This window comes from Talpa occidentalis, unplaced genomic scaffold (genome assembly GCF_014898055.3).
Source record: "Talpa occidentalis isolate TD23 unplaced genomic scaffold, MPIMG_talOcc4v2.1 talOcc4.13, whole genome shotgun sequence".
Classification (NCBI taxonomy): domain Eukaryota; kingdom Metazoa; phylum Chordata; class Mammalia; order Eulipotyphla; family Talpidae; genus Talpa; species Talpa occidentalis.
In genome coordinates, this window is record NW_023601322.1 from 46,909,462 (window position 1) to 46,935,546 (window position 26,085).

General features: G+C 35.3%; 1 protein-coding gene across 8 annotated transcripts in view; it reads left to right on the forward strand.

Moving 5' to 3' along the window:
* ARHGAP28 (Rho GTPase activating protein 28) overlaps positions 1-23,850 on the forward strand; it is a 202,747-nt gene extending 178,897 nt beyond the window's left edge. For all 8 annotated transcript variants that reach the window (XM_054694201.1, XM_037508819.2, XM_054694200.1 and 5 more), the window contains 8 exons: positions 1,813-1,975; positions 7,959-8,041; positions 11,340-11,537; positions 11,880-11,993; positions 16,099-16,155; positions 17,789-17,913; positions 21,689-21,753; positions 23,673-23,850. In XM_054694201.1, coding sequence (XP_054550176.1) covers positions 1,813-1,975; positions 7,959-8,041; positions 11,340-11,537; positions 11,880-11,993; positions 16,099-16,155; positions 17,789-17,913; positions 21,689-21,753; positions 23,673-23,767 — 900 coding nt within the window. In that variant the 3' untranslated portion in view covers positions 23,768-23,850. The remainder of the gene's footprint in view (positions 1-1,812; positions 1,976-7,958; positions 8,042-11,339; positions 11,538-11,879; positions 11,994-16,098; positions 16,156-17,788; positions 17,914-21,688; positions 21,754-23,672) is intronic.
* The last annotated feature ends 2,235 nt before the right edge of the window (positions 23,851-26,085 follow it).

A 26,085-nucleotide genomic window follows, 5' to 3' on the forward strand; every position in this document is an offset into this window, starting at 1 on the left:
CCATTTATCCAGGTTAGTCCTCAATTATCCATAACCATAAAATAGTTCCATGGCCCAATAACTAGTTTCCTTTCCTCTAGTCTTCTCCCCAACCAGCACTGCACTCCCCTCCCCCAAATTGCTTTTCCATCTCACTGTCAGGAAAGATAAATTTCAACTTGTAATTCTATTCTTAGAAATCTTCCATGTTGCCTCATTGCCTTCAGAATGAAGCCTGTTCCCCTTAAGATCAGCTCTGGTCTGCCCACAACTCTCATTTCTTCTCCTCCTTGCCCACAGTGCTCCAGCAACACTGAACTAACAGGAATTTCCTGCACTCACTGATGCCCTTGCATTTGTACCACTGCTTGAGCAGTTTCTTCTGTCCAGGACACCCTATTTCTTTTATTCCCTGGCAAGCTCTCATCAGTCCTTGAGTCCTTGCTGTCAAAGACTCAGCAGATAATGATTTTCGTCTTTCGTGGCTGCATAGCCCCAATACTAATTTTGGTTTTAGCATTTAACAACTAACACCCTGAAATTAGCATTGTGAGTCCATGAAGTTTTCCCTTCCACAAGATCCACAAGATGCCCAAAGACAAAGAGTGGATCTCATGCATCATCCAGAGCCTGTCTATGCTCTATCTGTAAGGATTTTATGTGAACTTCAGGACTTCATAAAATGTACTTACGAACAAAGGATTGCTTGAGTAGCCATACTGTTCCTGTTAGATTGAGAACTTCTCAAGGACAAGAAGAAAATTTCCTTTAGACATCATCAGTGGGGTCAGCAGGTAGCTCGGAAATTTGTCTGTGAGAAACATGTCCTAATAGGGTGCCCCTGTTATGAGGCTCTGGGGGTCAGTAGATCACTTGTGTGTGAGCTGGTGCATGAGCTGATCCTTGGATGGAAAAGATAAGATGTTCAGGCAAACTTGAGCTGTGCATGCTCAAGGTTAGAAGAATCAGGCTTCTCATGAAAATAAAGCAGAGGGCCTAAAGAACAGGGTTTTCAGAGTCATCTTTTTTGAAGCAGTTTGTGTCAGTTATGGAACTGACTGTAACTGCTTGGTTTGAATAGGTAGATACTGCTGTTCAAGAAAATGGCAAAAATGAATTTGACTTTGGAAAAAACACATGGAGAATGGGTTGCACTGATAATCAAATGAGTTGATACTGTGAAATGTATAGCCAGGTAGAACATATGGAGGCTTAGTGACTTTTTTAAAAGTATTTACCCAGCGTTCCAAACCTTATGAAGGATTCCGCACACATGCAAACATGTGGAACACACATGTATGACTTAACAGAGAGCTCTCCTGTAGCTGCTGTAGGATGGTGTCATTCATCTGCATGCTGCAGTGATGCTGGAGTTCCTTTATTGGGATGTTTCTCACTCTGTGTGTGAACTACTGAGAGGCATGCATTATTGATATAAGTTAGAAATAGTTGATGGCTGAAGAAAGGAGTAATGAAATAAAAAGGAAATGGAATCTTTGTCAAAATCTAGCAGTGCATTTATTATGTGAAGATAGGTAGTATTCCACCAAAACCACATAAATAAAACCATGGCCTGGGTAAAGAACTTTTTATTTGTAAGAATTAACAAATTATATCAAGATGAATCATATTCTAAAAAGATTTTAAAAACTTTTTAAAAATTCAGAAATATTTAAATTCTTTAATCATGTTGAAAAAACTTGGCCTTGATACTGGCATTTCAATCTACTTACAAAATTAGTTTCTGTGATGACAGATTTCAAAGGGAAAGGGCTTCAAATGGTAAAAAATTAAAACCTGATAGAATATTGACTGTTTTTCCTTTGTTTTCAGCAATACCGTGAAGAACTGGATGCCAAATTTAATACTGATAAATTTAAATGGGACAAAATGTGCCATAGAGAAGCTGCAGTAATGTTGAAAGCATTTTTCAGAGAACTACCCACCTCTCTCTTTCCTGTGGAATACATACCTGCCTTCATCACTCTCATGGAAAGTAGGTTGAACCTTTGTAAGTGGACTAAGAAATAAGGTCAATAAATGTCTAGATTTGCAATTTCCTAGCTCCTTGGTGAAATATTGAGTTTGGTGGTAAACAGTCATCTCTTTGCATATCCATGTATTTGTGTCTGATAGGTAAGATTTAGAACATTTTATAATCATTATAAGGTAGAGCAGTTTTCAGAAAAGATAGACTTTTGAGATTTAAATTCCTGTTTCAGCCATCTGTTTGTCTCATAATCGCCGCTTCTGAATTTCATTGCTACACCTGAAATTATAGATAATAATTTCTTGTCAGGGTAGTTGTGGATATTGAGTGAAGACTTGTAGAATAGTACCTGGTATTTAATAATCCTTCAAAGGCATAAGATCCTTCTCTTTAAATCTGAAGTCCTGGTTCTGACAATGAAGCACACAATAAATGCTACCCAGAAGGTGCTTTATCTCTGAAATCAATATCACTTAGTACTTTTGAATATTACAAAGTCACATAAACTAGACCATAAGTGAGGTATTTGGATACAAACATAGAAACTGGGAATTGTGTGTTATACATAGCAGTGAGGGAATAATTTGGCATAGTTTCAGTGTATGAAATTGAGAGAAGTAGAGTGGGGCTGGATAGCCATTATGGAATTTGGGGGTCGCAAGCCTAATTATGTATAAGTCTGTTAAGTAAATGGTGTTTCTACGTGGACAAGAAAAGTGTTGTGGCCAAACTGTGTGGGCTCACACCACATGAAAAGTTGAACCGTTGCTCAACTCTAGACAATGGCCACCATGCAGGAGTGAGAGCCCAAAATTCAAGTTTTAGTGGGAAAATCTTCATTTGAAAATGTGCATCATGAATTCAAATTTGAGACCTATTCTATAAGCTCAGCGAGTAATATCTGTGTTTTTTACTTTACAATTTTATAGGTTCATTGGAATTATAAAATCCTTAAAACCAAAATGAAAGAAAATTATAGTTAGATCCTAAGTTATGTGACAGAATTTGTCCTAAAATTTAGTAGGCTCTAAGTCCTTAAAAAAAAATTTTTTTTAAAGATTTATTTATTTATTTATATAAGCATTGGGTACAGTCAGAAGCGCGGGAGGGTGAGAGGACGCACCAGAGCCAGATCAGGGAGCAACGCAGGCAGAAGGACCGAGGTACACTGCTGAGGGGAGCAGCAGGTGGCAGGAGAGGTCTGTGCGCCATGTGGGACCCTCCTCCGGTGGCCGGGAGCAGCCGGGGATCGAACCGGCGCTGCAGAGGCTGCAGGCAGCTTCACAACCCAGCGCTCAACCGCTGTGCCACTGGGGAGGCCCAAGTCCTTAAAATTTTTAACAACAGATTCATAAAAATAATCTTTTGTGTCTTCAGAGAGGAGACTATGATAGGCAAGTCAGTCCTTTTCTGAGCTTTCATTCATACGCCATGTACGACCAGTATCTCATTACTTGGTAAGATATGTTTTTTGTTTTTTGAAGAACACTGATAGAGAAAGAGAGAGAAGAGTTATATTCTTTTTTTTTTTTGATATTATATTTTGTTTCAGCTATAGAATTTCCAGTTGGTGCTTCTTAGATATTTTCTATTTATTGGCTGATAATTTGTCTTTTCATTCACTATATGTATATTTTCCTTCACGTCACCGATCACAGTCGTGTGTTGCTTAACAATGGGGATACATTCTAAGAAATGCATCATTAGATAATTTTTTTATTATGTATATATGATAGAATCTAGTCACACAAACCTAGATGATACGCACCTGGGCCACATGGTAGAGCCCATTGGGACCACCATCTGTGCTTGCTTCATCATTGACCAAAATGTTGTTAAGTTACATATGACTGTCATTATGACAGCTGCTTCAAAAATTCTTGTCTCTGGTTCAACACTTGGGTTATCTCAGGGCAAGTCTCTATCAGTTGTTCCTTGAGAATGGGTCACTCATATGTCGAGTAAGTTTAACTCTCTTGAACATAGTGAATATTATAGTTCGGAGGTTGTATTCTGTAGTACTTTCCCAAAGAGTTTTCCCCTTTTTTTTTTTTTTTTTTGCTTGTCTATTTTTTAGAGATAATTGCTTACCTGAAGTCAAATTGCCAATGGTCTTTTAGACAGTGGTTCAATTCACTCTCAGTCCAATTAGTTAATCATTACCTGTGCTTCTCCATACAAGCCTGATTCATCGGCCAGGATTTGGGTGTACTTTACCACAGAATCAGGTCTTTCATCTCTGACCTCTCCTTTCTGGATTCCCCTCCTAACTTTCTAATAGTTGTGGTGGTCCTGAGTCCTGTCCTGTAGTTGGTCACAGTAGAAAGACTAGGGTTCTCTTTGAGAATTTTAACCACGTCTTTTGCCTATTCTCAGACTCAAAGTCAGAAAAACAAGACTTTACCATTCTCAAATTCCCAGTATTCAATCTTCTCCTAAATCTGCCTGCTTTTATTCACTTCCCATTGCTCAAGTAGTTGTTTTTGGTATTCTTTCTAGAGTTTGTAGTTATTTTCAGGAGGGTACATCACATAGCAGCCATACCAGAAGCAGAACTCCCTCACTTTACTGTAAGTCTGAGAAACACAAATTTTCTATACAGTGCATCTTCTTGGAAAATGGACTGCAGAGGCATTAACTTTGCCTTGATTGTGGTTTATGTATTAAACAATTCTTCAAACTCCTCTGGTGTGACAGGATTTTTTTGATTGGGGTTTTTTGATATTATGAAATTATGCAAGAAGGAATTAAACCTCTGATGCCAGACCTGTTCAGAGAATCATATTTAAGAAAAGTATACCATTAAATTAGCTTTTCTTAAACCATCCTTCCCTATCTGGCTACAGCCAATACACTTCATAGAAGGGAGAGAATCTGGAAAATATCCTGAAAAGATCCACAGAGGAGTTCACTTTCTTTACATGATGGATTTACTGAAATACACTGCTAAGGGAAGCAGCAGGCAAAATAGGAGAGGTCGCTGTACCATATGTGGGTTACCTCCCTGACTGGGGATTGAACTCAGGCTGTAGTGGTAATAGCACTAAGACCTAAACGCTATGCCACCAGGGAGGCCCCCAAAACTTAAGTGTTTTCATGAAAAGTTTAATAACTTTCTGGAAAAATAGTGACCTCAGTGGAAAAAAAAAAGACTTAATTAGGATGTGAAATGAATTAACTACAAAACTACTAACCATAAAACAGTGTAGAGCCAAGTTTCCTAAGTAAAATGAAAATGGGTTATTTGCAGATTTCAAGTTTTAATCTTAAAGGAAATGAACAATTTCTCTGAAATTGATGGAAATATAGAACCTGCATCTGCATCTACAATCCTCCCTCCAGAATTTTTTTGGATTGCATTGAAAGACTATAGTCTTTCAGTTTATGTATTAAAATATTGCCTATCATAATGCTTCCCTAAATGCTCTGTAATGAGATATGTTCCTGCTAGTTCCTATTATTCAGGTAACTCACATCAATGTGTCGTAGCTATTTTCAAAAACATATAGGACTCTGTCATTTCTGTTTACAACTTTGACATAAATTCATAAAAATCCACCTGGGTATTATGTTGTAACAATATGAGATGATCCTATAAATATTCCTCACAACTGTTCCTTCATTGCATGGTTATATACATTAGTCATCTCCTGCTAACTTGATTTCATACCACCTCCTGTAACCTAGTAACTTGTCACAAGAGTGTTTTTCCGCTACTGTACAGACAGCTGACTGCATTTCATCCAGTGACTATAAATAGATGGACTTTCCTTCAACTTGAGAATTCCCCAGGGATTCTAGAACATAATGCTTCCCTCCAGAAACTCCCCACTAAGAGGCCATTTTGAGGAGGATACAGGGAGACAAAACAAAGCCTGGATACTCTGGTATACTATACATTTTCAGCACAGCTGGTTGTGGATCATCCTATTATGGATGGAATCCCTAAAATTCTTTCCTTAAACTGCAAAGAGCCTATACTGAGGCCTCAAGTATACATGCCAACCCTCTGGCGCCATCTTCTGTCATTGTCAAAGAATAAAATACTCGGAACTCCAAAGACCCAACTATAATCACCTTCCCCAAATGTCCATAAGATATAGAATAAATGTGATTAATCATCATAATAAGAGTAAGCACATATAAAGGTAATTGTGTATATGTACTGATGTAAGCACTCTACATATAGTGACTCATTTACTCTTCACAGAAGCCCATTGAAGTGATGGGCTACTCCAATTTTACAGATAAAATTATTGGGATTCTTTTATAGATAATCTACTTCTCCACTTTCACTATTTTTTCTTTGTCTTGAATTCTTAGAAGTTTCTCTTTATTTACTTGGTGTTCTTTTAGTTTTATGGACTTGTGTACTTAGCTCTTACTCCAAGCTTGGGAAGTTCTCCTTTCTTATTTCTTTAAGTTCTCTGTCCCCTTCTGTATAAGAATAATATTCCTATACTTCATGAAGTTGGATAGTTCTCAAAATATTTATTATCTTTTTTTGGTATCTCTCTCTCTGCTTCCACCTGAATTCTTTGTGCAGTTCATCTTCAAGGTCAATGATTCAATCTTCCATTTGATCTAGTCTCCTTCCATAGCTTTTTCCAGGTTTTTTCATATCCTCTGTTGATCTTTATATATCCATCATCTCTGTTCTTATTTAATGTTTTAATTTTGATCTTCTGTTCATTAATTTTATTTCTCATGTCATTCATTTATTTTTCTGCATTATATTGTACCACTTTGATCATATTTTCTGTTTCCTTCCATTTCAAATTTCTTTATCATGGTAATTTTGAATTCTGTATCTATTAGAACAAAAAATTCTTTCATGTCTTATGTTTGGGTTCTGGAGATTTGTTTTCTCTGGTGATGTAGTACTCCTTCCCCTGAGGACTCAGTTTGCCATTTGTTGTGATTTGGTTTTTTTTTTTTTTTTTTTTTTGGTCTCCCCAGTGTTTACTTTCTGAATATTAAGTGTGTACAGCTTCTACTTTCCCAGTACATAGCACTGGATATCAGTAAAACTAATCTCTATATGGGTCTTCAGTGAGTAGGGAAAGGTCCTGGAGGGGCCATCAATAATGCAGGTTTTCAGTGTGAACTTTGCTCATGCCTATGTCATCACTGCTAGCCCTTTTTTCTGGGCCTCAGACCCACACCTCCAGAGTCTGTGGGCTAGGTCCTGGGCACAACCCTCATGCATTCCAAAATGGCTTCCCTTTAGTCCCATAGCTGCCTGCTTCCTGAAGAAAATAGAGAGGGTCACATATTTCTAAGCTTTCCTTTATTCAATGCCTGGCTCACCACAGCACTTTTGCCTCTAGCTCCCATGGCCAGATCCATAGCAATTAGCTTTGGCTTTCCTCTGGGTACAGGTATGAACCTAGGTTTCTAATCCATAGGCACCCTCTTTTCTTACTCATTTTTTTGTTCTGCCCAGTATTGAATTTTCTCCATGTCTCTTCTGTCATGCTTGGTCAGCAGTCATTATGCTTGGTCCCTGGTCATTATGAAGTATTCCAATCTCACTCCACATCATGGACTTCTCTAAGTTCAGTGCCTGTCTAGACTTCTCAGGCCATTCCCCATGAAGCAAAGCAGGCAACTTCCTCCAATGTCATCTTCCACCAAGGCATTCAAGATATATTATCTTTTGAGCTTCAAGTCTTTTGTTTATAGCATAAAACTAAATCAAGGTCTGCGAATGTATTTTGACAGAGAAATGTAATATGAATCCAGAAATATTTTGAGGTTCTTATTGGCCACTGGCCTCTATAATGGCATCCTGGGATATGAAAGAGGACCTGATAGAATGAGGCTCCTGTCCATTCAAACAGATTTACCTTGTTAGGCTTGAAACTTGAGTTGTGACCTTAGAGAGCTGTCAGGAGCCCTCCTGTGCTACCACATATTGCCAAGAAGTACTGTCAGAATGTATTATTGTTGTTCAAAATATGTGGTTATTTCTCTGTTTTCTTGTTAGGAGGACCTCACATCAAAGTACAATTTCAAGCCTTACACCTCATGGTCATGGCACTGCCTGATGCCAACAGGGACACAGCCCAGGTATGTTGTTATCAACCTCATGGTCTCTCGTCAGTTCTTATTTGTTAGAGGAAATAATTCAGATGGACAAATGAAAACTGAGTCGACAATTTACTAAGCCAGCCAAACATGTTGCAAACCTATTGCTTTTCCACATTCCCACTACTGTTCTCCTGAGGAAGACAGGGAAAAATATAAATCATAGTATCTACCTTGAACATTGCAGTTTCATTTATTCAGTCTAGTAAGAGATATTGAGTGCCTACCATATGCTAGGCACATGGGCTAGGATTAGCAGTAGGAGGAGAAGATAAAAATAATGAACTGGAACAATGTGAGAAGTAAATGAGACCATTATATAAATTGTAAAGTATGAAGCTCTAGAATTGTTGGTTCACAGCTGTTCACTTCAGGGTAGTGGCAAAAGATCTGGTGTATGTGCAGGAAGGAAATTGGGGAGGAAATTTGAAATCACATATTTAAATGGAATTTCTGAAATGTTCATGGCTTATTATTTATGAAGATAATTCAATTTAAAGAATTCTAGAATCTCAGAATTTTAGAGATCACCTGGTAATTTCTTGTCATTTTATGGATTAGAAAAATTAAGATCAGCAAATTGACTTCCCACATTAACATATAATAGAACAGTTGATAGAATCATATCCATAGTTCTACATTCTAATAATCTTCTCTCCCTTTACTTCAAATTCATTTATATTCTCTATATTAATAAAAGTCAAAGTTTCTTTTGCTATTTTGGTCATGATTCTGTACACAATAGGAAATTTATTAGAATATAAGCAGGTGTTGAATCTTTGAACTGAATTTGAGTTAAAAATGAATTGAAGAGAAGGGCTTCCTTGCCCCTCCCTGGCCTGGTTCCACTGGCCTGGGAATCCCACTTTATGTCTGTTCCATTACTCCTCAATAAACTGTTTCTTTCTCTAAACAAACAAAAAAAAAATTGAAAAGATCCTATAATTTTGAGGTTAGTAAACATAATGCTGAAGACAGATAATTCTTAGTGCCACTTCTTATAAGAAATGTCAGTTTGGTGAGGACTTTTCCTTCTACATAGTGAAAACATCTATGTAGGTAGGATTTTGCTATGACATAAGAATATCTGTGTCTAATGCAATTTGGTCTTTTTTTCAAAAACTAGGAACATATTTGCTTGCTTTTTGGCTTCGTCTGAACAATGCTATTTTTTTTCCCCAAAAAAACAATGCATGTGGGCCTCCTTGTTGGCGCAAGGGATTAAGACACAACCTATGAAGCTGTCTGCAGCCTCTGCAGCATGAGTTCGATCCCCAGCCAGCCAGGGAGCAACCCACATGATGCAACAAACCTCTCCTGACTTGCCGGCTGCTCCCCTCAGCAGTGTACTTCAGTCAATCTGTCTGTTCTGTTCCCCACTCTGTCTCCGGTGAATCCTCTCCCCCCCACACACTCCTGGCCTGTACCCCAGGTCTTGTGTGCATAAATAAATAAATCTTAAAAAAAAAAAAAAAGACCAAGGGATTTAAAACAACAACAACAAAAACAATGCACGTGATACCAGAAATCTGGGTCAAAATGTCATCTACTCTTTCATATAACTAAGATGCAGCAATTGTCATATAATTTCTAACAGAAATTATTATTATCAATACACTTCTAATAGGAAATTCTAAAAAAACAGCCATGATGAAGAGTTCACATACACACACACTTTTATTTTTTCATTCTAAGTTGTGTTTGAAACTAATATTGAAGCTAGAACAGTGTAGAAATCAAGAGTTCTGAACTCTTGCCACTTAGTTAACTGACACTAAGCAAAATTACTTATCCTTTACCACCTTAGTTTACTCAGCTGTAAAACAATGTTTGTGAAATACCTACATTCCGAGGTTTGGAATGATGATAAAATGCATGGATTGTATCTATTAAGTACTAAGAAGAATGCCTGGCTCGCAATGGGCCTTCAAATAAAGGTTAGCTATTACAATTATGTGCTGCTCAATTTCTCATTACAAATACTATATTTTTTCATATTTAATGTAATATTTATTTTTAAAAATTTATTATATATATTTTATATCAGTGTTCATTTTTGTACAGTGTATGCTTTTTCCTCTCAGGTGTACTTCCTATAAAATCCCCACCACCAACACCAGTGCACCATCACCATAGTCCTTTGTGCTCTTACCACCCCTGTTTTGATCCCACCCCTTCCCCTACAGAATGTCTGTTAATTTTGCTTTATTTATTTATTATTATTATTTTCCTGATTCCTTATTTGGTTCTCATCTGTTCCTCCTGTAATAAGTAAAATCATCTGTTATTTTTCTTCTTCCTTCTGGTTTATTTCACTGCGCATACTCTCTTCCAGCTCCATCCCTGTTGCTACAAATGTCATGAGTTTATTTTTTTTGATTGCTGAGTAGTAGTCCACTGTATATGTACCACATCTTCCTGATCCAGTCATCTATTTTGGGGCATGTGGGTTGTTTCCATATCTTACCTTTTTTAAATAGTGCTACAATAAACACAGGGGTGCAGGTATCCTTTTGAATTAATAGTACAGTATTTTTATTTTTTTATTTTTTACATCATTATAAATACTATTATAGAATTCAAAATTAGAAACCAAAGAGACTCTCCTTTTAGGATTTCAACCCTCTAGTGAAATTTAAAAAGTTTCTAATAAGCTTCTGTACTTTGGCGGCTCAGCTAAACTTTCACTAATCTTTCTCAGATCATTTTTTTATTTTATTTGTAATGCTGAGAACAGCTGTATGTAAGCATTTCTACTAAAGATACCAAAATTGAAAAACAATAGAAAAATGACACTCAAAAAGTAAACATTTTAAAGTTTTCAGTTGAGTTTACATTTGGGCTGAGGAATGAGATACTCATTTTTTAAAAGGGTTTTCCTTTCCTAAAGAAAGAGTAAGTAGTTTTCAACACTAATGCTTTAAATTAAGGTTGTTTTTTAGAATTATATTACTTCCTTCACAACAGAATTGCATTTTATGTTTATTTGAGCTGCAACATTTTCTCCTTCTAGTTCACTATTTAATTTTAGTACTTGTGAATTTACAAAAGATTTTTAAAAAACAAAATGCAAACTGTTAGTAAAATGTAGCTACTTTTATGATGCATAGAATTGGATTAACTATTCACTTTCCTCACCCCTTTTAAGCAACTAAACAGGAAATATTTAAGCATTCCACACTACTGGCACATTGAAAGGGTATGGAAATGTATGAGAGAGAGCAATTTAGTGGTACCTTCTGAGGTTTTACAATACTGTAACAATGCTGTTTCTTGTTAGGCCCTCATGACATTCTTCAATAAAGTGATTGCCAATGAGTCAAAAAACCGAATGAGTATATGGAACATTTCTACTGTAATGGCACCAAACCTTTTCTTCAGTAGAAGCAAACATTCTGATTATGAAGAATTACTGTTAGCAAACACCGCAGCCCACATTATTCGATTAATGCTGAAGTACCAGAAGATTTTGTGGAAGGTAAGTGACAATGTGATGACTGCAGTGTTCTTCTTAGAAGTCTACCAAACCAGGGAACATATGTCTTATAAGTCTTTGTGAACAAGTAGGACCCTTAAGTCAAAGGGAAGAAGGAGATATTCCCAGGTTATTCCCAGGCAGATTATAAGCTTTTATTTTCCTTTTAAAGAAGAGCCCTCGGGATTGTTGCTGTTTTGTTAATCTTTACAAGTACAAATACCATGGTTCCTAGTTCCCGGACATTAAATAGCTAGAAGGAGTAAACCATAACTGAGGACAGAATCTCCTAGAGTGCTTTTGTTCTAGTGTTCTCCTTCTAGTAAAGCTATTTTTCTTCTCCAGGTTCCATCTTTCTTAATTACTCAAGTCAGAAGAATGAATGAGGCCACAATGATGCTGAAGAAGCAGCTTCCAAGTGTCAAAAAGCTACTAAGGAGGAAGACCTTAGAAAGAGAGGTAATAACAATAAAGGAGGGTATAAATTTTGTAACTACCCAGGTTTTTATTTTTCAAAGTCAGGTACAAAGGAGCTTGTAATTTAGAACCAAACATATTCTCTTCTCAAAGTAAGTGGGCAGTCTTGTGACCTAACCTTGTGGAAACTCTGTTCTTATAAATGGTCGTAAGGTTAAAATGGTTCTTACAAAAACCGAAAGTCAACACTTCAGCATCTGTGAACTGGATTTAGGGGCAATCCAGTATCTAGTATACTAAGAGAAAATTTTTCTTTAGTAGTTGGATAATAAAATAGTATCTAATTATCTCAAGTGGTTATGTGTAAATTTGCTGCATTCTGAAGAATTTTTGCCCAGTTGTTTTCAATGGAGGTATGTAACAGAAACAGGTTTTAGAACAATTGTCTTTATTGCTTTAACTTAATTTGAGGATAATCATGAGTATGGGTCAAAGCATTTGACCTAAGCAGACTTTGAAGATAATGAAATTCATTTTGCATTTAAAGAAACTTAACCAAATGTGGGAGAGAAATGCATACAAGGGCCATGAATATACATTAAGTTTCAGAGCCCTTTGCAGGCGATGTGTCAGTATCATGCAGAGGAGAAAAAAATATGCTCCAACATTGGCATTTGAGTTACAACTTGAAGACTGGATAGCATTTTAAATGCAGAAAGGAATGGAAAATTCATTCTGGAAAAGAAATGGTAAATGCCAAAGCAGTAAAGTGGGGGTTGCTCATTGTCTTATTGCAGTCATGATAAATGACAGTATTTTCTTATTATAGACACAAAAAGCATCAAGTAGAATCAGGACATTTATTGACGGAAAACATTTTTAATTTGTTTAGAGAAAAATACATATAATATAAATTTCAAAATTTTAACTATTTCAAACTTTTTCATTATTTTAGTACATTTACATAGTTTTAGTATATTTACATAGTTTTAGTATATTTATAATGTGCAACCATCACCACTATATAATTCCAGAATAATTTTACTATCCTAAAAATAAAATGCACACCAGTCAAGCACTCTGCATTCCACAGACCCTGAAAAACACAAATATACTTTTTGTTTCTATGAATTTACCTTTTTTGGGCATTTCGTATAAATGGAATCATACAATATGTGGCCTTTTGTGTCTGCCCTCTTTTGCTTAGCATACTGTTTCCATGGTTCATCCATGTTCTAGTATGTCAGCACTTCATTTCTTTTTCGTTTTTGCCTCCATCTTTTTAAAAACAACTTGACTGTATAATCCTTGTTATACAATTTATCCATTGAAGTATACAGTTGTCATTTTTCATGTATTCATATATATTTGTAACCATCAACAATTAATTCTAGAACATTTCCATCACTTCAAAAGAAATAAAAACCGATACCCTTTGTTGTTATCCCTCCAGTAACACTACTTTCCTGATTTCTCCCCACTAGCCCTAAGCAACAACTAATCTACTTTGTTTCTGAGAGTTCCCTATTCTGGACTTTTGATAAATGAAATAATATGATAAATATGTGATCTTTTGTGATTGGCTTATTTCACTTAGCATTATATTTCATGTTTTTTCCAAGTTGTAGTATAAATGATTATTTGTTATAGCCAAATAACATAGTATTTTATGTTATACCACATACTGTTAATTCACTTAGCCTTTGACTTAGATTTGTGTTTTTTTACACTTTTTGGCTACTGTGAATAATGCTGCTATAAACTTTCATGTACAAATTTGTATATATGTGTGTATAAACATATATACATGTATGTATATGTATGTCTGTATATATATATGTTTTCAGTTCTTTTGGGTATATGCTATGTCATAACTTTTTCAAATCCCCTCCATTTTGTTGGACATGGCTGCATTTTATCCTTTCTTATAGCTGTGTATATACGTTTTGTATTTTTACTAGTAGTATATGAGGAGTCAAATTTCTCCATATTCTCAATATTTGTAATTACCAGATTTTTTAGTCTAGTTATCCTAATGAGTATGAAGTGATTTTGATTTGCATTTCCCTGATGACAAATGATGTGAAGAACCTTACTATGCTTATTGGCTAGTTATATATCTTCTTTGAAGAAATGTCTATCCAGATCTTCTGACAATTTTTGATTGGGTTATTTGTCTTTTTATCAAGTTGTAAGAGTTCTTCATATATTCTAGATACAAGTCCTTTATCAGCTGTATGATTTATAAATAATCTTCCATCCTGTAGATTGTCTTTTCAATTTCTTGATTGTTTCCTTTGATGCACAAAGATTTTTAATTATGATGAAGTATAATTAATCTACTATTTCTTGTGCCGATCATGCCTTTGTTGTCATATCTAAGAATTTTTTGTCAATTCCAAGATCATGAAGACTTAACCTTATGTCTTTTTCTTGTGCAAGTTCATTCTTTTGCATGTGATTTTCCTTATACCGTTTACTGAAAAATCTACTCTTTCCGCAATGGCAAGTAAGAGCTATGAAAAACTTGGCACTCATAAAAAAAAGTATAGGCCATAGATGTATAATTTTTGTTCTAGACTCTTAATTTTGTTCCACTGATATGTATAGCTATCCTTTTGCCATAACGGCAGATAACTGTATATTTGTTGTAAGTTTTAAAACTGAAAAATGTGAGCCCTTTAAATTTTCCCCCAAAACATTGCTTATTTGGAATTACTGAATTTCTACATAAATTTTAGGATCAACTGTTCCCATTTCTGCTAAAAAAAAACCCAAAAAACAAAAAACAGAAAGAAAGAAAGGGTAGTAGGAATCTTGAATGGGATGGCATTGAATATGTAGGTGTTTTAGAAAGTATTGTCATCCTAACAATATTAGGTTTTCCAGTTCATGAAAATGGGTTATCTTAACATTTATTTAGTTTTTCTATAATTTAATTCAATGTTTTATAGTTTTCAGTGTACAAATCTTACAATTCCTTGATTGCATTTATTCCTAAGTATTTTTTTTTCTTTTTGATACTATTTTAAATGGAATTTTCTTAAGTTAATTTTAGATGGTTGTTAGTATGTGGAAATACAACTGGGTTTTATATATTAACCTTGTATCCTGTAATTTTGCTAGACTTACTTATTTTTTTTAAGAAGATACTTCTTTTTCTTTTTTTTTTTTTAAGATTTATTTATTTATTTATACATGCACTGGGTACAGTCAGAAGCGTGGGAGGGTGAGAGAATTCACCAGAGCCAGAGCGGGGAGCAGAGCAGGCAGAAGGACCGAAGAACACTGCTGAGGGGAGCAGCGAGCAGCAGGAGAGGTCTGCGCACCATGTGGGACCCTCCTCTGGTGGCGGGGAGCAGCGGGGTTGCAGCCAGGGATCAAACTGGCGCTGCAGAGGCTGCGGGCAGCTTCGCAGCCCAGGCTCAACCGCTGCGCCACCAGGGAGGCCCTAGACTTACTTATTTTAAAAGTTTAGTTTTATATGTATAGATAACTTTGGATTTTCTATGTAGAAAGTCATGTTATCTATGACTAAGAATTTTCCCTCTTCCTTTCCAATCTGAATGCCTTTTATTTTGTTGTTGTTGTTGTTCATTTAATTGTCCTGACTAGAACTTTTAATAGAATAATAAATAAGAAGGAAAGGGCAGAGATTGCTGTGTTGTTCCTGATCTTAAGGGAGGTGCTTTCAATCTTTTACCATTATAGTTATAGCTGAGTTTTTCATAAATCCCACTTATCAGTTTAAGAAAATTCCTCATAATCTTAGATTGTTGGGTATTTTTGTCATGAAAGTACGGGGAATTTTGCCCAATGCTTTTTTCTCTATCTGTTGAGATGATCATTGGGATGCCATTTGATATGGTATATTACACTGATTGGTTTTTAAATGTTGAACTAACCCTACATTCTTGGGATAACTCCTGTTGCTCAAGATATAAAATCATATGTCATTTCTCACAAATGAGTATATGTGAAGGATAAATTTGTAGACATGGAATTGTTGGGTCAAAGAACATAAACATCTTACAATTTGGTAAATATTGCCAAAAGTCTTCCATAAAGATTGTACCAGTATATACCTCCAACAGCAGCATTTACTTTTTCCAACATTAATTCTGAAATCTAAATGTGTTTTATTTAGGTTACAAGCCCCAAGACTTCAAAGGTACTACAAAAATCACCCTCTTCAAGAAGAATGGTAAGAAAACAAGTAATTTCTTTCTTCCCTAATACTAACTACCTACATTAGTATTTTCTAACTATATATACCCCACAGTCACATATAGTTTTGGCCATGATATATCCTTCAAAGTTGATACACGTGATGGAATATTACAGGTAATCAACTAACTGATGACTCCATTGTCTGTTTAGGCATTTTGTAACAGTGTGAATACTATAGAAAATTACAGGAAGTGATTATTGTGATCATACAGTTTCAGAAGTGTGGTAATTTTATAGAGGCCTCTGAGGAGCTGGAAGTAGAGGGACATGAGATGACTGAGTGTTTTAGGAGTACAGTCTTTTTTAAATTTATTTTTATATTTTACATCATTGTTCATTTTTAAACAAAATTTGCTTCCCCCCACACCCGCTCAGGTGTAGTCCTCATAGAATTTCCTCCACCAATTCACCTGTGCACTATCACCACAGTCCCAAGTGCTCCTCCCTCCCTCCCTCCCTCTGACATAAACCAGGGGTACTCTGCTCCCTCCCAAGTTTACATACTTCATATCCATTCCCTGAAACATTCTCCAGGTTCTTTGTAGTATTATCAGAAAAGTACTTTAAAAATTGTCCCTATTATTTTTTTTAATTTTGCTTTAGTTTCTTAGTGTTGCCTTAACAAAATACCATAAACTGGGTGATTTAAAGCAGTAGAAATTTATTTTCTCACAGTTTTGAATGCTGGAAATCTGAGATTAAAATGTTTATTTAGGGGACTCCCCTGGTGGTGGTGCAGTGGTAGAGCGCTGAGCTGCACAGCTGCCTGCAGCCTCTGCAGCACCAGTTTTATCCCTGGCCGCTGGTGAGGGACCGGCATGGCACAACAGACCTCTTTTGCCTCGCCCGCTGCTCCCCTCAGCAGTGTATTTCATCCTGTTCCCTCCTCTGGCTCTGGTGAATTCTCTCACCCTCCCACGCTTCTGACTGTACCCAGTGCTTGTATAAATAAATAAATAAACAAACAAACAAATAAATAAATAAATAAAATGAATCTTCCAGTTGATCTTGACAAAACAGAAATTTATGTAATTTACACAGTATCCTTTGAATATTTTATTTACGTAAGTGCTCCTGAGTACCCAGATCAATCAGGACATCATATGAAAGCAGAGCCACTCTGCTCTTCACAGGGTCATGAGCACACTCTGAAAGGCTCAAATTTCAAGTGCCCTTATAGAATTAATTTGGGCCTGGCCTGTCATTGTTGCTGACTGAAGAAAAGGATATTTAAAAAGTCATATTTCCTACTTGATCCTTTAGAGAAGGTTGACCTTTTCAACAATGAAATACAGAAAGCTTAAAGTAGGCTTCTTTAAGATATTGTTCAAGGAAATGTGCTGATAGAAATGTTCGGTTTTTGTTTTGTCTGTGTCATGGTATTAAGACATTACTATATAGCAGGACCTTAGCTTGTGGTGATAGTGAAGTCCCGGGGTAAGTTGAGTCACTAGTGAAACTCCCTTAAGAAGAGGCAGTGCTTTATTTTGGTTAAAATCTGGTCATGTTTACATATTTTTCTATTCAGAGTGCCACTCATTTCCATCTGTCTTATGTGTAATCATGACTAGTTTGATACAATGTACTGAATTTTTCCTCATTGCCAGTCTGACGTGCCCGAAGGAGTCATACGGGTCCATGCTCCACTTCTCTCCAAGGTGTCCATGGCCATTCAACTCAATAGTCAAACGAAAGCCAAGGACATACTAGCAAAATTTCAATATGAAAACAGGTGAGTAAATTTGTGTCTAGGTTTTTATACAAGGAAGATGAACTTTTATCAAATGAATAACTTTCCAGGCATTTGCAGTTTGGCCTTTTTGAAAAATCAGAACCTTCACCAGTAGATGAAAAGGCAAAATAATTTAATAAACTATAGAACAATCAGTAACACAAGTGTATTTTTAAGAAATTTCCATACATGGGTTCTTTTTTTTTTTTTTTTTTTTTTTGATTTTTTAAAAATGTATTTATGCATACAAGAACTGGGGTACAGGCCAGAGCATACATGGGTTCTTAATAGTTGTTTCCTGTCTTGGTGGCTTAATTTACTTGAGTTTTACTTTTTATTAGAATAAAAAATACAGCAAGGTAGTTTTGCAAATGTCTTGATAGATTCCAGGAATACTATTATTCCATGCTCTATTAAACATTAACATGCCTTTTTCAGACAGAGTTAATGTAAGTTAAATGGACATTTTAGCTCTTTCTTAAAACAGGCTACTAATAAATCTTGCAATGAGAATGACATTTACAAAATCTCTTTGTTTATCTGTCATAAATCACCTTAAAGAGCATAAATCATAATAATTTTTATCTAGGCATGCTCCCTTGAGGATAAACATTTGCTGTGAGGTTTTTAAAAGATGAAAGAAGCACTAGTTGAGTCTATCCATCAGCAAGCAGGTACAATTTGGTGGTCTCTAGTAAATCTCTGATGGATATCCTTAAATAGGAGCTTGCCAGTAATACGAAAAAGGAGTAGCCATGTTTAGCAGAAAAAACATATTTCAAAGATTGCATTTTACAAGATTCCATTTATATAACATATTAAAATGACAAAATTTTAGAAGTGGAAGATAGATTAGTGGTTGCCAGAGGTTGGGAAAGGGTTGTTTCCATAGGGAGGTGGATGTGGTTGTAAAAGGTAAATGAATACAAGTAAAATGGGATATGTGAATAAGATGGGTGAATCATATCAGTGTCAATATCCTGACTGTCACATTATACTATAGTTTTGTAGTTATATCAGTAAACTCATCACTGTCACAGAATGCAAGATTACACAAAAATCAGTCAGATTGGAACATGTAGAAATACTTCAGTAAATATTTACAGGATTTATATGCTAAAAATTGCAAAATACTGATGAAAGAAATAAGTGAAGGCCTAAGTAAAAGTAGATATATACCATACCATTTTTGTGGATTGGAAAATACAGCACAGTAAAGATGTTGATTAATTCTTCCCAAATTGATCTATGGGTTTAATGTAATTTCTGTCAAAATCCCAGTAAGTTATTTTGTAAATGTGCACAAGCTTATTCCAAAAATTGTATGGAAAGCACAGGTCCTAGAAGAGCTAAAACACTCTTCAAGAAGATATAAACTAGGAGGGATCACTTTACTAGATATTGAGTCCAACTTGCTGTAGGAATCAAGGAAGTATGATTGGTGGTAGAGGGGTAGAAAATTAGGTTAATAGAACAAAATAGAGAATCCAAAAATATATTCATAGTTATGCCCAACTGATTTTTAAAAAAAATATTATTAAGCACATGTAGCATACAGTTTACCATTGTAACCATCTGAAGTATACAATTCAGTGGCATTATGTACATTCACGTTGTTCTGCAATCATCATTGCCATCCATCTCCAGCACAATTTTCCCATACTGAGACTCTACTCATTAAACATTAACTCCCTTTCTGCCTGTCCACAGTCACTGGTGTAACTGCTGTCCTACATTCTGTCTCTATGAATTTGACTATTTTAATAATTGATTTTAGCAAAAGTACAAAAGTAATTCCATAAAGAAAGGATAGTGTTTTTATCAAATGGTTCTACTGTATATCCATAGGCAAAAATAAAAACAAAAAACTTAATCTCAACCTCACATTTTATATAAAAATAACCCTCAAAAGTATCACAGATTTAACTGTAAAATGTAAAATGATGAAACTTTAAAAGAATAACACAGGAAAAACATCTTTATGACATGGGACTAATGAAGAGTTCTGAACTTTGACATCAAAATCCTGACCTAGAAGAGATAAAAATTTAAAAATAATTAAATAACAAATTTTAAAACTTAGACACTGATAGAGCCTATGAAAAACATAAGGTAAAATAATTATAAACCACAGATTAAAAAAAGAAGTAATATCTAAAATATATTAAAAACACCACAACTCTGCAATAAACAATCCAATATGGAAATGAACAAAATACATAAAAGACATTTCATGGAAGATATGTAGATGACAAATATGCACATGACAGGTACTATCTTTAGCCATTGAAGAGATGTTTGAAAAGCCACAATGAAATATTATTAAACACCTATAAAAATAGCCAAAATAAAAAAATAGTGATGACACCAAATGCTGGGAATGATGCCAAGAAAATGTCACTCATGTATTGCAGGTGAAACTGTAAAATTGTGCTGTGTCATCATTCTAAATTAACTTGAGAGTCTCATAAAACTAAACATGTAACTATCATGTGACCCCCACATTCACATTCCTAAACCTTTATTCAAAAGAAATGAAGATGTATTCACACAAAAACTATACACAAATGCTTATAGCAGCTTTCTTTATAGTAATTAATAACTGGAAAACCCAGATGTTTTTCAACAAGTAATAACTAAAAAAAAAAGTCCAGAGTATGGCATGCTACATAGCAATAAAAAAATGTAGAAACTTTTATGAATCTCCAGGGATTTACACTGATTGAAAAAAAAATTCCATCCTGTGTATTTCAAATTATATAACAATTTTTAAATGAAAAATGTATAGAAATGTGGAATAGAGCAGTGGTAGCCATGGATAAAGAATGGGGGTAGGCATGGGGAAAGAGGAGCGTGGTGAGTGTGACTATATAAGGGGAACATGGGATTTTATGGTGATGGAAACTGTCTCTCTCTTGACCGAATCATTGACATCCATCTGGTTATGATACTGCACTAAGTTTTGCAAGATACTATGTGGAAACTAGATAAACATTGCAGGGGATCTGTCTGTGTAAATTTTTACAACTTCTTGAAAACCTGCAATAGAAAGTTTAATTAAACAAACAACAAAAAGAATACACAGCCCTATTCCTCACAATAGAGAACTGAATGATTTTGAAGTAACCAAACTCAAAGTCATTACTGAAGTGCAGTAAAGATCAGTAATTGTCTTTCTCTAAATCCTTCTATTAGGGCAGTCTAGTTTGGGGTGGGAAAGTAAATTCAGCAATTATTTCCTCTGATTTGTTTTTATTACATGGCAGAGACAAGCAATGAAATCAACATTGGACAGTTTGTAAAGCAGTAGGCAAGCTTAGAAATGTGACATGGACTGAGGAGAGAATCCCATTACATATTTGGCAAATACAGAAATGAAATTCAACTTCTTTTGAACTGAAAGTAATGTGACCAATGATGAGGCAATATTAAACAGCCAGCTGGTCCTTGGCCAGCCTTGATGTGTCAGTAACATTTTCCTACCTAAAATGGAACTCACAGTTGTGTTTAGAATGGACTTTGTGCTGCTATAGAGCACTATAGAGTCCTTGATTTGAAATAGCCCCATATTCTCTGAGCCTTGGATGCTTTACTGCATCCAGCAGGGAAGAAATTGTTTTTATTATAACTTCAGTTTTTATTATAACTGCAGTAATGATTTGTGGGGTATATTTCACTTAAGGCAAAATGCTTTGTGACCATGGCTGTTTAATCTACAGAGTTACCTCAGATCATGAAGAAGGCTTAAAATTATATCACTTTCTCCCTTTTTCAGTCATGGTTCACTGGAATGCATTAAAATTCAGAACCAAAGGTTATATGAGATTGGAGGAAATATAGGTAAGCTTTCTTTATTTTACTCCTAAATTCTGATTACTCTAAAAGAAATATGTTGCTATCATTATAAAAGTATATTTTATAAGTTTCTTAGATACAAATTTTATATTTATTTTTGAAAATTTAAGTGTGAATATTTTCATTGGTATGGGGTGGCCTTTGGGGTCTTTTAAATATGACTCAAAGTTGGAAACTCTGGAGACTCATGAAAAACAAACAAGAGAACATCAAAAGAACTTTCAGAATCAGGACACCCTTTTTGTTCAACTTGTCTGTTTTCACTCTCAGCCCAAGTTCATTCTTCCTATTTTCCTGAGGTGAATAAACTAGGAAATCAAAGGAAAATTTCCTCTGCTCCTTATCTTCCTGATGAATGAAATACCAGTGCCTCCTTCCTGTCCCCCCGCCTAATCGTGACTTTGCTCCAGTCACTGCCCATTCCCTCCTGAATCATCCACTTTTTTCCTCTCAACTGCATAATTTCTATCTGCATAAACAATTTTGGTTATTTCTCTGTCTACTCTCATTCCTCTGTTCCACTTTACAGCAAAAACTCCTTGAATCAGTTGTCTAGGTTCCAATTTCTTCCTCTTGTCCTCTCTTGAAACCACTTTGGTCAAGCTTATCCCTCAACACTTGACCAAAATTGCTCTTATCATGGTCACCAGAGGACTCTTATGTTGTGAAATCCTATCATTCATTCTGTCTTTATAACTGCTTGAGTTGATCATTCTCTTCTTTAAGAAATGCTTTCTTCACCTGGTTTCAAGGGCAACCTAAACTTCTGGCTTTCTCCCCACTTCACTGGCTGCTCCTTCTAAGTCTTTTTTGCCTGTTATTTCTCATCATTTCAAACTCTTTACATTGGAGAGCTATACTGTTCAGTCCTCATAACTCCTATCTGTCTACACCTAACTTCCCTGGTGAGCTCAATCCTCTTCATGACTTTAAATATACCTGTTTGTTGATGCTGCTCAAATTTACATCCATACTGGCCCACAAATACCAACCTTGTATATCCAGTCACTTGGCACATTTTGCCTGGTGGCCTTTGCATTGCTAGGGCTGTTGTCCTTCAGTTGGACCTCTCTCATTTCCTGATCTCTTTTAGGTCTTTGGTACTAAATCACCTTCTCATGAGATCTTCCTGGATCATACCCTCTCTTTTGTTCTTTAATGTTCTTATCATAAGCGGACTTGTTTTATATTATACTCATTTATTTCCTAGTTGCCTTTTACTACCTTAGAAAGCACCCAAGAGAGCAAGTAGTTTTGACTATCTAATGTGTATCTATTGCCCTACCCCCCAGAATGACTCAATACATATTTGAACAATTAAACCTAAGTAGTTATGAGACTTTGATATACTTTTCCAACACACCAAACATAGAGGTTTTGATATATTTTTGCCCCATAGAATGACCTTTTTGTTATCATTTCTAGATCTCTTGCATATGGGCATTGCACCCACCCATGATAAAGAAATGAAATGACCCATTTAAATTTTCTCTAATCCTGGTCAGTTAAAACCATTCAAGAACATGTATTATTATGTAAGTGATCAGTTTGTACCCAAAACAAGTTCTTGTCATATTTTTTCTAATTGATGTAGTAAGTACAGTGAGCAATTTTCTTGTGGTTGGAATGTCTGGGTTTATTTTTTTCCCCTAAAATTTCACATAGGCTGTATTTGAAGTCCTTCACAGAAAAATATGAAGAAAGGAGAGAGGGAGAGAGAGTGGGAGGGAGGGAGAGAGAGAGGAAGCAAGCCTGGCATCTTTCCTAAGGAAATTTAAAATGTTTCTACTTAATTTTGGCTGAGAGAACTGGTTGGCCATGCTTGAACTTATAAACACACACATACACGTATGCACAGAAGTATGCACTCTTGAAAATGTTCTCTGATTTTCTCATTCTTTTAGGGCAGCATTGCTTGGACCCAGATGCATATATATTGGATGTATATCATGTAAATCCTCAAGCAGAATGGGTGATTAAACCCCAACCAAATTTTTGAAATACCTGCCATGATGACAGCTGTCATGCATTATATGTCAAGAAGAGCCTCCATTTGGTAGGGAAAAAGAAGACTGCTTTTGACGTGTTTGTTCCCTCCTAACCCTCTTGATGTTTATCACCCAAGTGGGGACTCCTGGCATTGTCAACATGAGCTGTGGAAGCCGAGCTGGTTGGCCATTTGAGCTGATGCTTTCTCATGACAGTACCTTGATAAGAGTGAAGGAAAGATTTGATCCTTCCAGAAGAAAGGCCAGTCTAGAAAATAGACCTACAATAATTTTGAGTATTTTGACTTCATAGCAGAAATAAACTTGATCCAAGCCTGGAGATAAAGAAACACTTCTTTATGTAACAAATGCTACCAGACACAAGAAGTGGAAGACTCTTTTTTACTTACTTATCTTATACATATATATTGACTTTTTTGAACAAAAATGCCAGAAACCAATAATTTCTCTCTGAAGAATAATTCAAATCTACTTTCCAAAGGGAATCAGTTTCTAAAAAGTTATAATATTTATGCTCTGATTTGCTCCTGAACTGAAGGAAAAGGAACTTTTGTTTAATGAGCACTGTACTGTATGTGTCATACTATACCATGACTATCAGTATTCTGGGGCAAATGAACATTTTTCTATTGTGGACTATTGGAAATTGATATTTGTAAAGCTTATTCTCTGATGAGCGTAACTAAATTTAGTTTGACAAAGTTTGTTCGTAGGCTTTCATAACCTTCTTTGTGGTCAATCATCACAGAACCTCTTTTTTCTCATCATAATTATGGTGCTTATGAATAGCTTTCCATGTTCCAGGCACAGATTTCCTTTCCTGATGAAACATATCGTTTTTTATATTTCACAACTGTACATAGTTACTTCTGCAACCTCAATTTAAAAATACTGGCTTTGTCCAAGTACTCTTTATCCAAGAATGCTGGAAAATATTGCTATATCCAGATTTTATATGTTGTGAAAGCAGATTTTGCTGCTGTTCATCAATCATAGATATAGCCAAGCTTTGTGGATTAGCTTCAGGCTATGAAATCAGATGCCTGTTCGGTTAGCAAAAAGCCAGCTCCCTATCAAGATCCTGTGGAGCCATTTTGCAGACCTGCAATTGGCCAGAACATGCAGTTCTTCATGATTCTAATTGAAAGCAAACTAAAATATGCCATAGGGTTATAGAGCACTGCCTTTCATCTTGAGACTGCAGGTATAGTCCTTCTAAGGAGAGATACAAATGGGAACAGACATCTCATTTATCCCACACTTGTACTTTGGAGTAGAACCCACAGATTGAGATTTTGATGAATTCATATCAGTTTTAATGAGATTTAACACCCAAATGACTCCCTTACAATTCAAGCAGTAGACGAAATAAATCACAAGAAAACTTTTTGTCTTTTTTTTTTAAGAAATCTTTTATATAGTACATTATGTATTGATGTTCATAAAAACATTACTTATATCCAACAAAGATAATTACATTTCTGGCCATTTTGTTTTATTTTATAGAAAATGCAAATATTCATTTAATTTGAGAATTTTTATTTCCTTTGCCTAAAAGCCCATTAGAAGATAAACATGTTCTATAGGTTTTTTTTGTTCTTTTCATTAGTTTTCAATGTATGGCCTATTGATGATACGTGAGATTCCATAATCAATTTCAAAAATCTGCAAAAAATGTTTTTATTGTTTTTTTGCAATTCAAACAGTGGGACTAAACATCTTCCTTTCAGTGTTGCTAAATTCCAAGATATAAGATATCAGTAATTTATGCCTACACACATAGAAAAGAATTCTTCAAATTAGCCCCCTTTCACTTCTTTGTACATATGAAACAGTGACAGCTTTTGCTCATTGTCGTTCCTACCATTAGAATATGTAAGTTTTATTGATTTATACAGAAAATTCACAGGTCTATTCATTCCATTTGGGGGGGGGAATTTCATTTCTTTTTAACTTAAAACACACTAGATCATATACATAAGTTGTAAAGGTTTTAAGGTTTACTCCACTTGTTCTCAGATTTTGAAAATGCTTAATAGATGACAGGTAAAGGAATTTCTGAATTTCTTATCCACTTTTGTATGGTTTTAGATGTCAAAGCCTTAGCTGAATCAATAGCCTTAATGATGTCAATGTATTCAAATGTGTGACAACTTTCAAATAACTAATATGAAATGCCATGTCATGCTGATATAACTCAATGTAACTTTTATTCTTATTCATGGGATAACTGATTGGAGAAGAATATCCAGTAGACACAGGCTAATTTTTGTATGAAGAGGTCCTTTAAATGAGCTTATTCTTAAGG